This window comes from Spermophilus citellus (assembly GCF_964194105.1).
Source record: "Spermophilus citellus genome assembly, chromosome: 15".
Classification (NCBI taxonomy): domain Eukaryota; kingdom Metazoa; phylum Chordata; class Mammalia; order Rodentia; family Sciuridae; genus Spermophilus; species Spermophilus citellus.
This window is the reverse complement of record NC_138195.1, coordinates 57,071,222-57,090,405: the sequence shown is the minus strand read 5'-3', so window position 1 is coordinate 57,090,405 and position 19,184 is coordinate 57,071,222. Positions and strand designations below refer to the sequence as shown.

Below are 19,184 nucleotides of genomic sequence, written 5' to 3'. Positions count from 1 at the left end.
ATAGTCTAAGTAACGTAAGGAAGGTGTAACACAGGATATGGAGCCATGCAAGGGGATTCAGAACCTTAGTGAGTTGAGGAAAACACCCTAAATATGCAGGGCCTAGCACAACCTCATAAAGCCCAAATGGGCTGAGAAAGGCAACTTGAAGAAAGGGGAAGTGACTGTGGTAATAGGAGATTAGTTATATCAAGAGGACTGATCAAATGAGTAAAAAAATTAAGGAAAATGGAAATCAGTTTTTTTCATTGTGAGAGAATTAAAAATATGGAAAAGTAGAGAAATGCTGCATTTAGACTACAATAAAAGTTCTGAGTATAATGTCATAGTTTTCAATAGATACAGAAACACAGTCAAAAGTATGTGTACAGGGCTGGGGTTGTAGCTAAGTGGTAAAGCACTTGCCTCACACATGTCAGGCACTTGGTTTGATCCTCAGCACCATATAAAAATAAAAAAATAAAGATACTGTGTTCATCTACAACTAAAAAATATTTTTTTAAAAAAGTATGTGTACAAATACCCACAAATGCACATACATACACAAGCACAGACAGAAACAAATACCCTAAAACCACCTGCCACCTGACTGGATGCAATGAGAACACCACAGCATTGCTACAGTAACATTTCCGTCAAAGGTACATAACTTGAATCCAATCATGTGGCTATAGCAGAGAAAACCAAATTGAGGGGTGTTAAAGTGTTGAGGTCATCAAAATCAAGGAAAGACTGAGGAATACTATAAAACCATGATAATTAAATTCAATATGTTACCCTGACATCTTTTGCTAATAAATAAATTAGACAAATGAGAAAACCTCAATAGTCTCTGATGATTGTATGGTACTAATGTATTATTGCTGAGTTCTGGATTTATGACTGAACTGGGATTATATCAGAAAATATTCTTATTTATAGGAAATACACTAAGGCACATGGGAGTGAGGGGATGTAGGCAATTTATTCTAAGCTTAAGAAAAAAGGTTCTGAAACCTGAAAAAACAAACACACACAGAAGGAGAACAGAACTATGTGATGAAAAAAATTACTAGTTTTTATTCTCAACATTGGAATAAGGGAATACACAAAACAGTTATAGATTATATTAATATTTTAAAAATACTATATGTGCTTTTAAATTTTTATTCCCAAAATAAGCATCCTCAATAGGACATGTATCACAGAGTTCAAATATTTTATAAACCAAATAAAACAACAGAAAGAGATATCATCATGTTTTTCTAATACTCCATCTAAGATTCTTTGCTCTTACACCAAGGTCAAAACAGATGCTGGTGATAATATGATAAAAGCTTCAGGGAAACTAATGAAAAGAAATCATAGAAAAAAGAGGTTTGGAAAATTTCTTTATGTATGTACTAATGCTGAATATCTACATATCTTATGACAGACCAGCACATAGGTAGGTACCCAATACAAATGTATAAATATATTGACCAAAAGACATAAGCTAGAATACTGTAGTGGCACTATTCATAACCAAAAAGTGGAAACATACCCAAGTGCCTATCAACTGTAGAACAAATTAAATACATTGTGATATAATTATAAAATGAAATATATTACAATAAGAATGCAAAAGAATGGATGACATTTATAAATGTAATGTCAAGCAAAATAAGGTACATATATTATATGACTTCATTTCATTTCATTTTAAAGTTCAAATACAGGCAACACTCATCTATGATTCCAGAAACCAAGTGGTTACCAGTAGAAGAATGGTAGTAAAAGTAACCAGAGGATTCTGTTCTGTTAATGTTCTCCTTGTTGGGTACTAATCACATAGATATTTTTAGTTTGTGAAAATTCACTGAGATAGACCTTCTGTATGAATATTATGCTTCAATAAAAAGTTTTTTTTAAGAGAGAGAGAGAGAGAGAGAATTTTTATTTATTTATTTATTTTAGTTTTCGGTGGACACAACATCTTTGTATGTGGTGCTGAGGATCAAACCCAGGCCGCACGCCTACCAGGCGAGCGCGCTACCGCTTGAGCCACATCCCCAGCCCAATAAAAAGTTTTTAAAAGAGAGTACAGGGAATTAAAAGTAAGGAGACAAGACGCCACTAAAGAATTACTTTTTTTTTTTTTTTTTTGCTGAGCACAGTGACTCAACACCTATAACCTCAGGTACAAAGGAGGCTAAGGCAGGAGGACTGCAAGTCTGAGGCCAGCCTAGGCAGTTTAGAACATCTGTCTGAAACACAAAAATAATAAAAGAGCTGGGGGAAAAATTCATTGGCAAAGCTTTTGCCTAGTGTTCATGAGACACTGGGTTCAATCCCTAATACTTAGAAAAAAATAATTTTCATTATGTTCCCATATTCTTTGGATCAGGATTAAAATTCTTATCAAAATTCTATAAATTGGGTAATAAAATATACAGAGTTATATAAAATAGTTCAAAAGCCATGGGTTTAAAATACATTAATATGCAACTGGGTAACCTTGGGAAACACAACTAAATATCAAAATCTCAGGGCTGGGGATGTGTGGCTCAAGTGGTAGTTCGCTCGCCTGGCATGCGTGCGGCCTGGGTTCGATCCTCAGCACCACATACAAAACAAAGATGTGTCCGCCGATAACTAAAAAATAAATATTAAAATTCTCTCTCTCTCTCTCTCCCTCCCTCCCTCCCTCCCTCCCTCTCTCATTCTCTCTTTAAAAAAAACATTTAAAAAAAAATCTGTTTTCTCAGTATGAAAATGACATTACTACTGTTTTTCTTCCATACTTGTGATATAAAAAGTGAAAGAGATACACAAAGTCCTGTTGAAACTATAAAGTAACTCTGGGTTGAGTATATAATAGCAAATAAAAAGCAAATCAAAGGCCAAATACAACAGTTTACAATTTTTAAATTTTGTGAACAGGGAGAACTTTGTTCAAGTGAACATTCATAGAGAATGATTTAAAAAAATAATGGTTCTATTGCCTAGATTTGGCTAAAGGATGTGTAGTGATAGTAAGGAGTTGAAGATGGTAAGAATGTTGAAGGCTACTTTCACACTCCCCTCTGTATGTTGTCCCTCAAGGTCAACAACTATCCCTCAAGGTGTGCAACTTGCCTTGGAATCAAATAGATTGGGGTTAAAAAAACAAACACTAATTTTTTAAAAAATTATCATTGATTAGCTTTCTGAGGCTTACTTTCTTTAATTGATATGAAGCCAACATCACATACTCTTCAAGGACTAGAGATGTGTATTACAGGCACCTACAAGAATGTCCAGTATGCCATTCATGATTACTATATTAAAGTTTTATCTATCAGAGAGATGCTTGAAAGAGCACTAAAATTCAAATACTTCAAAGCAATTAAATGTAACAATCATTGAGCAATGTTTTTTAAATACCAATATGGCCACGTCACTCTTCTGGCTACCACCATCAATAGAATAAATCCAAACTGCTCCTCCTGCCCCACTGGTTCTTTTTAGTTATATATGACAGCAGAATTCATTTTGATTTAATTATACAAGCATAGGATATACCTTATTCTAATTAACAGTCCCATTCTTACGGATGTACATGGTAGTATGATTCACTGTGTTGTTTTCATATAAGTGTATGGGAAAACTATGTAAGATTCTTTCCACTGTCCTTCCTTTGCTTATCCCCATTCCCTTCTCTTCATTCCCCACTGTCTAATCTACTGCTTTTGTGGTGCTTGGGCCCTTTACAATCTGCCCTAACCCTAGCTATCACTCTTGCTTGCTGTCTAGAGTCCTACACATTTTAACCACAACCAATTATTAACTGATCTTTGACTAAGACACATAGTTTTAAAATAACCTTTTATTTTTCAGAAAGAATGAATTAGGAAATTCACTATAATTTCTAATAAAAATTAGAAAATATGGATTAAAATAATTTTTTAAAACTCACATTATCACAATTCAGGTTATTATCATTAAAAATTTACAGCATATCCTTCTGAAGATACACAGATATGTGATCATAATGTACATACTACTTTATAACCTGCTTTCTTCAATCAACACTTCATCTCCACCCTTTCATTTTAGTAAATTTCCACCTTGTCATTTATATAGGCCAAGTTTATTTTCTCCAACTGACCCAAATGTCCTTTATAGCTGCTCTGTCCAAACCAATATCAAAATCAGAATCTTACACTGTATCTAATTGTACCTTACATTTCTTTTAATGTAACAGTCACTTTGCCCCCACCATCTTTTCAGGATACTAACAAGCTAAAGAGATCTCACTACTTTTCCTAAGAATGTCCAAATTTTTATTTTTCTGGTTCAATTCTCTCTTATTCTTCTTTTCCCTGTTTTGTGAGATAAAGAAAAAAGAATAACTACATGACTGCTTAAGGTTAAAACTGTGGAAATTAAGTGAAAAGCTGTATAAGGAATTACTATATTCATAGGCTTCTATCTTTATTCCAAGCAAAAAAATCAAAGGTTTCTTCCACAGAGAAACTACACCTCCTTAGGAAGAAAATTCCTTCATTTAGTAGGTGCTGAGAGCCCACTGACATTCATCCACCACCATAAAATGAAACTGGTCAGTTGACAAGTATGATCTATGTGCAAAAACTTCGGAATCAACATTTCAGTTCCTCACACTTAAATATTAGTAAACATCAGAAAATCATTATGTATTTGAAGAAATATTAAAAAAAAAAGTCAAATAAAAATAAAGAAAAACTGACCACTTAATAGGGGCTGGGGATGTAGCTTAGTGTTAGAGTACTTGCCTAGCACATGTGATGCCATAGTTTGATCCTAGCAACCAAAGAGAAAGAGTGAGGGGCAAGGCGATATGTTAAAAACAAACAAAAAAACAAACAAACTGAGAATTCTTAATAAAACAAAACAAAGTCTCTACTTACTATAGAGGAAAATATGATTAATATGAATTATATGAATTATGAATATGCCACAATGAAACCCATTATTTTATATAATTCATGTGCACTAATAATAACACATGGCTTTATATAAAGTACATTGAAAATCATTTTTTAATTTCTGTCGTACTAGTAATTGGTTATCAATCCACCTAAGCCCTCCTTAATTTTGTTCCCTCTCATTATTAGTGGTGGCCTAATATTATCAGGTGATATTTAATCGGGTTAATGATTCATGGCAATGTACCCAGACATAGAAGAGGACACGAGGTATAGGTAGTATAATGACTAGCTTACAGTAGATATTTTGGCTATTTCCCATCCTTTCCTACCATCTTTTTCTACAGGCTATATTTTTCTATGGCTATATTTTCTGATCAGAAAATCTTTTCCTCAAACTCGCAGCAGAGAAACACTATAAATCAAACCGTATTCCCTGATTATAGCTAAACTAATTTATAAATTCTGTACCTGGATACCTCAATCATGGACTTTCTTTCTGCCTTGGAAGAAGTCCAAGAACCGTAGATCAAAAAGAATCCTCCATTCTTGTTCCCAGCTTTAGCACAGAAAGGTTCCTTCTTAAAAGTTAAGTCAAATATCCATAAGAATGGAGAGGAATAGTCTGGAAAAATCCCATCCTAACAATATGAAACAATTTACAAAACTCTTTTAACAGAATGCATATATTCATCACCATCATTATTGGCTTAGGAGGCATATTTCACTTCAAATAGCAGATACCATGAGTCTGGTTTCAATGGCCACTAGAAATTCTAAGATTCGGTCCTTGCTCATTTGAAGTTAAAACATACAACACTGAAGAAAGTGACCCATAAAGAAAACTAAGCAGTGGAGAGAAGTCAGTCTGTTCTTTCTCAATCACAGTTTTAAGTTAAAAGCTAGTATATAAAACACAAATAGATTTAAAAACAAACAAAACATATCCTTTATTTAAAATTAGTATTTTATTCATTGGTTCCCTGGTTCTCTACTATGCCTCTAGCCTTGTCTATAAACACTAAGTGCTTAAAATAAAGTATTGTTAAACCAGAATCCAAACTCTACCATCAACTCATCCCACGACTCTGGACAAATCATATCACTGCTATGAGTCTCGACTTTCTCAAAAGAAATGAAAGAACCAAATACGCTAAAGTTAAAGGTCTCAAACAAAAAAATATGTAATTATTTAAATTTAAAAAACTGTTTTTTATTTCCCACTTATCTGAAATTATAGTAACAAACACAGAATGTTCAATGCCTACAATGCTTACAGTATTAAGTTGCTCAATTTACAACTACTATTGCTAATTTTCTTAACAACCTTCCAATGTAGGTACTATAAAAATGAGGGAACAGAAACAGAGACTGGCTTACAAAATATTGCATAGCTCATAAATGCTAAAATAACAAATAAGACCATCACACAACACTCTCATGCTGTCTTCTCTGACTAAAGTGTTTACTATGTACTATTTATAGACATTCTACAGAAATAAAGAGAGACATTTAGAAACCCAAGCAACTTTATTTTCAAAAAAAGAAGTCAATCTATTTTTCAATTCAAAATATTAAGAGCTAAAAATGTTCAATATGTACTTACCTGATGCAGCAGACGTTTGAGTTTGAGTAACTGAGTTTTTACAGCAGTGCAATCCTGGACCATGTGTCGGAGAGTCATCTCATCCAGTATCACTGTATTTTCCGGTACATCTGCAAACATCTTCTGGGCCTGGAAAAAGGGGGTCCCTCCATAGCTTTCAAAATGACCCAAAGGAGATTCTCTATAAGGAGAGCCTCTGGAAGGGCAGGGGAAGAAGGTGGGGGGGAAAGGACATAAATTTCAGAAAGAAAGGTAATGAAATTATTGCAGTGATCTTTATAAATCATTTATCATTACTAGAAAGTCTCTCACTTGTACTCATATCAGTCATTGAATGTACTTCCACTGAAATGTGCAGTCAGTCTACATGTCATTAAAATAATTATCTTCTGAAGCCCTCTCACCCTATCTTTATTGTGTTTTACACACTGGCTGAATAACCTTCTTTCCTAAGAACTGGAATAAAAACAAAATAATTAAAAGGCTTCAGCTGGAAAAATTATACTTATTCCTTCTACATTCTTTATTCCTTCTACATTTATTGCCTATTTGTTAGCTTTTGGCTTTGCTTAGCATCCTAAACTGCACACCTTTTTTAGCCCCATAACTATCTTATCCATATTAATTCCATTTGGACACACCTTGGACTACCATTTCATGAAAGTTCTAGCAAGCAGTTAAAACATAAGAAATGTTATTTCTTTGTTCTTTTGTTTTTATGTTGTTGATAAATCATCTTTTCCAATTAAGATTAACCAAAGTTTTTAAAGTCTTATTGTTTCATAAACTTAAACTGCAGTAAAAATAAGTCTACTCTTAAAAAACTTATACTTCTCTTCAGTTTCATACCATAGTATTCATGAAAAAAAAAGAGAAAGAAAATTAGGGACAATGTGTTTCATGGAAGTACAAAACAACATTTTAAACAGAAGTCATAGCTATAGCAATTTAAAAATTGCTGCATACGTTTTACATATAATTCTAGTTAGTTCTTAAATTATGACAAGAACTGAATAAGTTAAGTCTCAATATTTAAATAATACTGAGAAAGTATTCTCTTATTAGAAATAAGGTTCAATTTATAATGCATTAAATTTGTAAGTCAAAATGCATTAGATTTCGACCACACTGAAAATGTAAAAATGTAGTAACTACTAATTTTTTTTTACCTTTCAACAAATATTCCCAAATCTCTGAACTCTGAAATATTCAATATGAAGCTGATTTCTATATGATTATTTTTCTCTGAAACTATTTCTTGTAAATATTTTAGGCCTTCCTTTTTAACCCAAGAAAATTATTTTATACATTTTTATATTGTTGATACAGAAGTAAGATTCTACTTTGATCTTATAATTTGACCCTTATACTTCTACTTTCTTTTACTGGTTTAAAATATGATTGAATTTGTGAATCTCAAATACTGATCAATTAATTAGTATGAATTTACCTATCCATGACTGAACAGATCATCTATACATGGGAGTGAATGTAAAACATATAGTTGTAAAAAGTTAGGAAGTGTTATTGACAAAAATATGGAATAACCTGACAAATGAAAAGAAGAGATAAAAAGAGCTATATTTTTAGAGGAAAAAAAGTTGATATACTTTGGGAAATTGTCTGAGGCAGCAATGAATCTGGGATGAATTATACATTATGAGGTTTTAGTCTACTAGAAATGAAGGTTAAAACTTTGGGCAGGGCAAGGGAGTAATGATACAAAGAACAAGACATATTTTTCAGGGACTAGGTGATCTTAAAAATGGCTCTGACACCACAGAAGCTTGAATCTAACTTATCTTTTGGTTTATTCCCACAATACCTGTGTTCCTGAGAATAACTTCTTAATCAATCACTAATTAGCTGAGATCCCCAAAGCATGTCAAAATCTCCCTCATCTCTGAACCCACATCCTCACCTTCTCAATGGTCCTGTTAGTCTACTCATGTTGCCCTCTACTGCATACTCAGTCTGGAGAACTCTTCATTTTAAGTTAGTTGGCACTTCTTCAGGGAAAGTTTCCTTAATTCCCAAGCAGGACTTGATACCTCCACTGAAGACCCCTTATAATATATATCACAGTATACTGTGTTTGTTAGCAACAAATGCCAAATTATAAACACTGTGAAGAAACAGATTGCTTATTCTTTTTCATTTGTATCTGAATTTTGTTTGTTTTTGCTGTTATTGTTTTTGCACTGAATAACAAGAATAATTTTAATCACTGAGTTTTTTTATGAAGCTTTCATCTCTGAGATTCTAAAATCCTGTTGATGTGACATGACAAAAATACCAATTAATAACCAAATTAATATTTACTTTTTATTTTGCCAAGTGAGTAAAAGGATGATTACAGAAGAAAGACACTAAAAGAGATTGGCCTGTAGTCTACAGCATGAGAATCAGGTATAGAATACAGTCTTATTAGGAGAACAAAATGCAAGGAACTAATGAATTAAATTTTTTTCAAACAAGTCTTGATTACTAACTGAATACAGGAATTAAGAATTCTGTCATCTAAAAAAGTCACAGATTAAAGAGCCAATTCTGGCATTGAATTTAGGCTTAAATTCATACCAGCTGTTGAACAAAACCTCAGTGGAGGAAACATTGAAGCATAGTGAGAAGGCTAGGAGGCAGACAGAAACAAAGATGGAAGAAAATGCAAAAATTTAACAGATCATTTTCAGAAAATGAAAGAAGACTATTAAGATGGGGGGGGGTGCACACAGGACAGAAAGACAATGAAGATCTTGAACTTTTAGATCCTTAGAAGATGATGCAGTTCACACATGATAAAATGAATCTTAGAAACAGAATGGAAAGCAAAATCATTTTCCAAGATTAAAGACACAAATCCAGGTGCAAAAGCATAAAGAAGATGGGAAAAAATGAAAAAAAATGAAACTCCTAGTCATATCATCCCCTATTAAGTTGAGAGGTATAAATTTGTACTTCTGAACAATTATTGACAATTATAGACTTGTAGCAGAAAAGTTAGGTGGTGAAAGCAATGGAAGGCTGCAAGCTGTTGTAAAGTGAATACACTAGAAGGTTAACAGTGTGTAAGTGAAGGAGAACCTATGTGGGTGGTCACAGTCCAGGATAGCTGGCAGATAAGCATGAGAAAGAAATGTCCACTATCACTAGTATTACTTAATATTATTCAGCAAAGAGGCAATAAAATCAATAAAATGAAAAATAGGATACCTTAATTATATAAAGGTATAGTAATCAATACTATGGAATATTACTGAAAGACAAAAAAAAAAAAAGAACACAATGGAGAGCTCAGAAAAGGACCCACAAAGTCAACTGACAGTACCTCATTTAAAATGAATCCATGTACAGTAGTTGCACTTGACATTCAACCCACAAGCATAAAAACCACATTTCTGAATAATTATTTATTTATAGTATTAAAGAAAACTCCCCAAGTTATATGATTATTCCCATAACTTTATTCTATTCTTCCCCACTTCCAACAGAGCTTCTTGATTACTAAAATGTGTGATTTGGGGACTAATTTTAATGTTTTTGATTCACAGGTTAGAATAGGAAGTGCAGATGTCCATGTGCACATGTCTGGGGGGGAAGCAGAAGAGACTTTCTTTATTAATTTCTTACCTAATCTGAGTCACAATTTTGCCTTCAAAAACTTTTTAGTATTTCTTTCCTCACCTTCAATAAAACCTCTGTATAAAAGTTAAATGTATAAATAGAAAAAAGATGCCAACTTTGCAATCTCCAAGACTATGGACTCTGGTTTGAAATATCGGATTTGGAATGCCCACCTCGCAAAAGTTAAGTATACATATTCTGGTGTTTCACAGTTGTATTTGTTATTAAAATTAATTAAATGAGCTATCATAAGTGCTTGAAAGATTCAACAAGAGCACAATCAAAGTTCTGGGATATAATTTTGTAGATAGTGACAAAGTAATTCTGTAAAAAAGCAAAAGAAACAGAATAGTCAACAATATTCAAGAAGGCAAGTCAGAGCACTGGTACTACCTAAACTTCAGACTTACTATATGAAGCCACAGTAATCAAGACAATGTGTTACTGGTGAAAGAACACACACACACACACACACACACAAATCAATAAAGTATAATAGAGAGCTTTTAAATGAAACCACATAAATATAGTCAACTGATCCTTGAAAAAGAAGTAAGAGCAATTCAATAGATAAAAAGACAGTCTTTTCAACTCATGAGGCTGGAGCAGCCACACATCTACACGCAAAAGAAAAAGATCTTAAATCTTCCACAAAAATTAACTCAAATGGATCAAAGACCCAAATGTAAAATGCACAACTATACCTATGAGGCAAAAAGAGAGAAAATCTAGGTAACCTTGGGTTTGGTAGTGAATTTTTAGAACACAAAAACTGCAATCCAAGAAGAAAAATAGATGCTAAACTTAATAATTTTTTTTTTAATTTGCTCTGTGAAAAACAACATGAAGAGAAGAAACTCAGCTCAACAGCACAGACCTAATCCCAGCAACATGGAAGGCTAAGGCAGGAGGATCTCAAGTTGGAAGCTAAGTGCTACAACTTAGTGAGAGATCCCATCTCAAAATTTAAAAAAAAATTAAATTTAAATTAAAACAAAAAAAGAACTGAAGATATAGCTCAGTGGTAAATTGCCCCAGGCTCAATCCCTAGGACCACATACACAACAGAAAGCAACAATAAGAAAAACCACAGACTGAGAGAACACTTGCCAGACATGTTTCTGGTAAAGGGTTAATATCTAAAATATACAAAAAACTGTTGGAACTCAACAAGAGAAAAAAAAATAACCCAATTTAAAAGTGGGCTAATATCTTAATAGACATCTCACAAAGAAGATAACACAGATGGCAAATAAAATGTGGGGGGAAAAAACATTTGACAATATATCATTAGAGATTTACAAATTAAAACAATGAGATACTATTACATACCTAATATTTCTTAAGAATATATATAAAAACATCCTCAAAAATACTAGAATATTGAACCAGACAACCTAAAAAAGAAATATATACCAAGAGCAATTGAGATTTATCTAAGAAAAAGCTAGTTCAACATGTGAAAAAAAATCAATGTTATATGTCACATTTAGTAGAATGAAACTGGGGGGGGGGGGCAAAGAGGGTGATTATCTCAATAGAGAAAAAAAGCATTTGACAAAATCCAATACTCTTTGATGATAGAAGCCCTCAACAAACTATGAATGAAGGGAATTCCTCTAACTGATAATGTGTGAAAAACCCACAACTAATATCTTACGTAACAGCAAAAGACTGAAGTGTTTTCCACTTAATATCAGAAATGAGATAACTGTTGGCTCTCACCACTTCTATTCAATATTGTACCACAGAGTCTAGCCATAGTAACTGTGCAAAAGAAAAAAAAAAAGAGTATCCAGATTGGAAAAGTAAAACCATCCATTCTCTACTGACATACCTTATGTATAAAGAACCCTAAGGACCTAAAGAGACAGAGAGAAAAATGAATCACTTGCATTACACTTTAGCTACTCAGAATTATAGCAAAGTTTATAATGAAGGAGGAAAGTAAGCCAAGGGGCTATGATTTTTGTAAAGTACGGGTAGGTACCAGTAAAGAAGAATTAATTCAATAAAATGCCCTGAGTCTCAAAGAAAAGGCATTTAAGAATACTTCATTTAGACGTGACAATGAAGAATGAAGACAAAGACTATCTCAAAACAGTAAAGAAATAGCAAGAAATCTTGGCCAGCTACTCCTCTGACAGGAGATTAATATCCAGAATATACAAAGAACTCAAAATTATACCAAAAAAACATTTGACCCAGTCAATAAATGAGCAAAAGAACTAAAAAGAAACTTCTCAAAAGAAGAAACACAAATGAGGTTGAAAAATATTTAGCATTTTCAGCAATCAGGGAAATGCTAATAAAAACTACCCTAAAATTTCATCTCACTCCAGTCAGAATGACAGCAATCTGGAATACAAACAATAATAATGTCACTGAGATTATGGGGGAAAAGGTACATTTGCACACCACTGTTAGGACTACGGACTAGTATACCCACTCTGAAAAGCAGTATGAAGATCCTCAAATACTAGGAATGGAACCACCATATGACCCATCCCACTCACTCCTTGGTATTTATCAGAAAGGACTAAATATCATCATACCATAGTAACATCATACTATAGTAACCGATGCTCATCAATAGACAAATGGATCAAGAAATTATGATACACACACACACACACAAAAATGGAGTTCTAGTCATCCATAAAAAAATTAATTATGAGATTTGCCAGTAAGTGAATGGAAATTGAGAATACAATGCTAAAATAAGCCAAACTCAAAAAATTAAGGTAGAATGTTTTCTCTCAAATACAGAAGCTAGAGTAAAGAAAAGGAAAGGGAGAGAGATGACAGGATATACTAAAGATAAATGGAAGAACAGTAATATAGAAATATAGAAAATCAAGAGCTAAAGAAATTGGTAAGGGGAGGCAATGCAGAATTCTTAAAACATCATGTTATGTGCATGTAAATATACCACAGGGAATTTCACCTTTATACATAAGTAAAAAGATCCAATTAAATATAAATAATAGATGAGTGTAGGAAGTCTAGTAGAGGAAGGAGAACAAAGGAAGGAGGGAGGTTGGGAGGGAAAAGGGGGAGAAAAGGGGAGATCATGAACCAAAATCAAATTCCATGCATGTATGAGTTTGTTGCGATAAACCCAATTACTATATATACTATAAAGATCTTAAAAACAAACAAAACAAAACAAAACTAGGCTGATTAGAAAAGAAGAATCCACTAGTAGGGAAAAAGTAATTTAAGAAAGAGCTAGAATTCAGTTACAGTTAGGACAATGTAGACAAAGAGGTCAAGGGAATAAGTTCGTTAGGATGTGAGTTGAAGTTGTTGAAAAGGGGGAACTGTAGGGAAAAAAGGGAGTGGAAGATTAGGCCAGGTTAAGAGAGCAGTACTATGAAGAGAAGGAGAGAATACAGTTTTCAACACTCAATCTTCCCAATATCTCTGAGTTATGGATAAGACATTATCCTATAATTAACTATATGAAATATGGGAGTTGCGAGACAGAAGAAAAGAAAGCAGTGCTCCAAGTCAAGAGGGAATTTTGTACATGTAATATTAAAAAATCCCTTGGGTTAATACATCCAAACTCTTATGAGAAAATATTAGTTTTAAAGTATGCTTGGGTATGGTTCATTTGGGAGATTTTTTTTTTTTTTTTTTGGTATTGCCCATCCTTACAAATGGCTCTGGGGGATCCAAAACTCAGCACAGTCCCAGAAAACTTGAGGGGAAATCAATAAACTGGTTAGCCTATAACCATTCAACAAATCAGTGTGCCTCAGCCCATTTGTTATAAAGCTCTGTACTAAATTAGATCACAACCCTTAAGAATGCTGTGCATTTCTCTCTTCTAATAATCACTGGTGCAAATACAAATTGTAAATCCATTAAAATATAGTCTGTAAAAGGAATCTGTGATATGTTTTGAGGAATGACTACATATTATCTTTTGCCATCATTTCCAAAATCACATTACATATTTATACTTACGGGCCCAATGGAGTTCACCATTTAAAAATTTTTAACTTTAATTTGTCCATTCTCATGCTCATTTGACCAGAGAACTTACACTTTCTACATCTGTTGATATCCAAGAATTATAAATTTTTTTGAAAACGTTGCTTAACTTTTCTGTCAAATGATTATACTCAACCTTAGCTTGATCATTCCCAAGGATAGAGATAACTACCTGTAGGTAATTCACTTCTGGTTAAGTAATTTACAGCCTGATTAAGTCTCACTTTAAGGTAAACTTTCCCGTCCTTTATTTTAAACTGCATAATGCAATGGTTTTGTTATTTAGAGTTAGATCATATTTCTCCAAATAATAAAGCAATCCAGCCATGCTAAACTTAAGAGATACTCTCTGAAAATGCCATACCCTATCACATGTTTTCCATGTGGAATATGTACCCTGCTCCTGTAGAACCTACTATTCTGTAATCTCTATATAGTCATACTTTTAGAAATCAGTTCAGTAATTACATCATTTATCCTGTGTTATCTTAAAACAAAAACCAGTTGCTGCATGCTCTTGGAGTCCTTTATATATCACCTTATCAAGGCACCCAACATCACTGCACTCTGTCTATGTGCCTATCTTTCCTATGGACTCTGAGCATCTTGGCAACATGAAGTAAACACTACTCATTTTTACCAATTCTTTTTACCATCTTCAGCCCAATGTTCTATGAAGTCACTGCCAATCCACAGCTTTTACATCTCATACTATCTCCACATTCATCCCAGTGGAATTCAAGATAGATTCTCAATGAATATTTGTTAGTAGATGAACAAATAAACAATGATTCATGTTTTAGTTGGGCTTATCAAGTTATGTAAGTTGGCCTTAAATTTACCTTCTTATAAACTTACTATCAAAGATTAGGGAATCATAACCTTCATTATTAGCAATAAACGTCTTCACATCACGTTCTTCCCTGATAATACCCACTCTCTATGTCCATTCCTTATCAAAAACCTAGATGTGAGAAACAGAACAGCCATAATAATTCCTGGAAAAATGTTTTCCAGACATTCCTCCAGATCTTCTCAATTATATCCTTTTACTGAATTACACAAACAAAAGGATTTTTAGTTGAAAGTCATCGTTTTAGGATTCACTAAAAAAATTACTTTGTTTGAATTGGACTATTATCTTTTGTAGCTTGCATTAAAGAATGTAACTAAGAAACAGAGCTAAGAAAATTATCATTTATTCCTATTTTGGGAAGATCTCTGTGCCCTGTCCACCATATTCCAAGATATTCTCCTCCAAAGAAATCATGCTAAGAAAACTCTCTCAAGGTTTTTATTTCATAAGAGCAAATAAATTCAGGAAAAACATAACCTTCATCTTCTGCACACTACATATCTTGCAACAGATCAAGTTTAGTTCTTGGCTTTTGCTACAAAGAATCTTAGAAACAGTTTTGTTTCCTACTTTAGGAGTATACAAGGCTATTATGGTTTCCTTTCATTTTTTCTTCACCCAAATTTTATTATTTGTATTATAAACATGTTCCAGAATGACCTCGAATCCCTTGGAGAATGAGATGAGGCAATAAAAAGGAAACATTTAATAACAATGGCACTGGGTGCCTACCCTTCACTAGTCACTGTTCCAGGCATTTTTATTCTTGATCCTCAAATACTAAGAAAAAGGTATTATTGAGTACATTTTGCAGATGGTTAAACTGAAATAGAGAGGGGTTAAATAAATGATGTAAACTTGCAAAGCTAATCGGTGCCAGGGAAATCTTTGATCCCAGTCTTAGATGACTACAGAAACCTGTTAAACATTAGGTATGGTCAAATTAAAGATTATTCTACATTTCAAAAAGGAAAATACTTCTAGAATTATACAGTATTTTCTTTTGTTTCTAAAAGTACTTGTGAAAATTTTAAATTTGGGCTTATTATATAAATGAAAAACAAATCACTTGGCACTAATTTTACACATCATTATTTAGAATTATAAATGTTAACAAGTCAACATTAAATCATCTCCTAATGAGATCTATAAAAAAAAATCCAAATAGTAGAAACACAAAATTCCAAATAGTAGATACAGATACAATATTTATATGTATAATAAAGTTAATATTGGGGTCACAAAATAATAATTGTTAATTTTAATTAGTGTCACACATAACTAGAAATATTTTTTGGTTTAAACATTACGCAAGATCAGTTTGGTGAGGAGAATTATTATTTAAACAGAAGTTGGAAAATAAAATCTAGGTTAAAATAACAGTACTCACCTGCTCAAGTCACTTTTTCCATGGTGATGATAGTGGTCAGGATGGCTAAGGTGGTAATGTTCCTGTCCACTCCACCTCTGGGGTGGTCTTTTCCAAAATCCTTCCTGAGACTGCCGAACATTTCTGTCTGGTCGGTCAAAGCGGTTCATATTGTCACACTCCACTAAACAAATTCAAAAGCCAAGACTATAAACATGTACACACTTAAAAGTTGGCTACTTAAGGCTGTTGAAAATACAAAAGTAATATTCTAAAAATACCAGCTACGTATGTTAGCTAATCACAAAATAAAGATTTCCAGAAGAACAATAACCAGTTCTTTTGGTAAAAACTAAACTTCATATTATTCAAACTAAAGTGAATTAGAAACTTTTACATCTCAGTCACTTAGTGAATAATTAACTGCCACACCATTTGTAAAGCAAGCAAATCCTTCTTGAAATCAAGATTATACATTTCAAATACCAACAATCGGTTATAAGTAGTGCTCATAACTATCACAAATTGGTTCTGATTTCAGAAGGAAAAATCACAGGAAAAAGTAGATTTTAAGCCCCGTAGAGAATTCATTCCTAAAAACAAATGCAACAATTAATTTCCTCTGGTTTCAGGAAGCACAAACTTTTCATCACAAACAAATTATTTCTTAAATTTAGCTCACATTTTTAGAAAGTAAAATGCTTCAATCTGCCTGTGGTAGAGCTTGTTCAAAAAGTCTAAAATGCCACTGAAAACAAAGCCAGTACTTTGCAACAACAAATAGTACACTCCCTGAAATCCAAATACCAAAAAACACGAAAAGAATCTCTTTGAAACACCCCAAGCTTCTTCACTTACCCAAACACTTTTTCCTGACATATCTGAGCACTCACTAAGAGAGTTACTTTGTACAAGGGAGACATTGTGTTTTGCCGGCTGCCTACTCAGACATAGTTGCACACAAGGCACTGCTGAACAGGCCTTCCTTCCTGCTCAACTCCCAGCCCTCCCTGTGGGAAGCAAGCCCAGTCTGCCCTGTGACTCCATCTTCGCTCAGTGCTTACATAGCTACTGAGTTAGGAGTGTTACTAAAAATACTGCTAAACACTAACCCAAGCAACAGAACAGGAAGGATTTCTCCAGTCTAAGAACTATTACATGAGAAAGTTCAATTTTCCATGTTTAAAATTCCATGTGATTAAAAAGCTTTAGAAATCAACATAATTCCCCATTTTTTTTAAAAAAAATACTTGTCTAAATGACTACTTAATGAAAAACCTGAATCTGAAATACACCAAGTATCTTGTTACAACATAGCAGATAAAAACAAACTTCCCATTTCTAAAAAAGATGTTATAGAGAAAATAAAATATAGATGTTCAATCCTCTTATATACAGAACTCATTTCTTCTAAATGCATAATAACTTAAATAGGCTTTTGCACAGGATATCGACATTCTGCTTACCTCACTACAGGAGTCAATATGGAGAGAAGTGGAAATATATGTTTTCATAGGTTTTTTAAACTTTAAAGAGACATTTTTAAAAAATAATCTTACATTTGAAATTATTTCCAATAACTTATTGACACTTACCAGGATAAATCAGCATGTATTTTTTTAAGTTCAATTATACAAAACATAAAGATAATAAAGGGTATGTTGATCATTATGTTAAAAAAAATCAGTAGAAAATTAGATTGCTGAAGAAAAAGAATTCTTTTTAAATCTTAAGATTTAAAACTACATTTAGCAATGTCATTTATAAACTCACACTTGTGTTATACTCATAGATTCTATTAAGTTCCATACTGGCATTAAGATGTTACTTTAGAGGAGGCACTGTGGCACACACCTGTAATCCCAGAGGCTTGGGAGGCTGAGACAGGAGGATCTCAAATTCAAAGCCAGCCTCAGCAACTTAGCGAGGCCCTAAGCAACTCAGCGAGATCCTGTCTCTAAATAAAATATTAAAAAAGGACTGGGGATGTGGCTCAGTGGTTAAGTGCTTCTGGGTTCAATCCTCCAGTAATCAATTTTAGATAGCTGAGGCATAGTACACATCTACTTTTAAGTGTTTTGGATTTATATTTTTCCTTTGTTCAGGCAGAAAAAAACTCTACTCACTCCACAAAGAAGATATTTTGTCATCAGAATCACCTGATATAGTCTTAAAATGGTATCAACACAGTAAACACAGAGTAACAAGAAGCAAACAAACTAGGCAAATAGGCCAGGAGATGAGTTAAATATTGTGGGCAATTACAATGCAAAAATTTATGTGATACATCTGTGTCTGCTAGCGGCTGTGTTATCATACACAAACTCCAAATTGGGAGCCTTTACTGAAATTTTAACCTAATCATGGGCATAATGGCAAATAAGCACTGGAAACAAATATTTAGCATAACTACAGAGAACAAATGCTCAAATTATGACATTTCTAAAAGAAATGTTTAACCTCTAAAAGAAATTCTGCAAGGAGTCCCCTGACTATAGCCCTGAGACAACCTTATAAAGTATATAAGTACACACTTAAATACTTTAAAATGTGGCAATGAAAGTAATGTGAAATAACATTAGTGGTGGTTTCTTAGAAAAGATTCATTACCTGACAGAATGAAAGAAATAATATAGAAAAGAAAATGCAAAGCAAACAAAATTTTAAGATGAAGATAAATTAAAACCAGTTTCCAGAGCCTGACAAATGAAGACCAGGACAATTAAGACCAAGAAAGAAAATAAATTCCTCTGAATGTATAATGCCAGAAGGTAAGGTGGTGCCTGCAGTTAACTACAGAAAGTATAAGGTGAATCTAAA

General features: G+C 33.2%; 1 protein-coding gene across 7 annotated transcripts in view; it reads right to left on the bottom strand.

The window, feature by feature from the left end:
• Positions 1-19,184, bottom strand: part of CCSER2 (coiled-coil serine rich protein 2) — a 145,019-nt gene that overhangs the window by 45,614 nt on the left and 80,221 nt on the right. For 5 of the 7 annotated variants that reach the window (XR_014019015.1, XM_081268305.1, XM_081268306.1 and 2 more), the window contains exons 5-6: positions 16,386-16,548; positions 6,514-6,709 (exon numbers count right to left, since the gene is read on the bottom strand). Coding sequence is in view for 5 of the 7 variants with exons in the window: in XM_081268305.1 (XP_081124431.1) it covers positions 6,514-6,709; positions 16,386-16,548 (359 nt within the window). In the remaining 2 variants the exon portion in view is untranslated. Of the gene's footprint in view, positions 1-6,513; positions 6,710-16,385; positions 16,549-17,222; positions 17,363-19,184 lie in introns of those variants that run through there. The other 2 variants (XM_081268308.1, XR_014019014.1) reach the window with 2 other exon arrangements.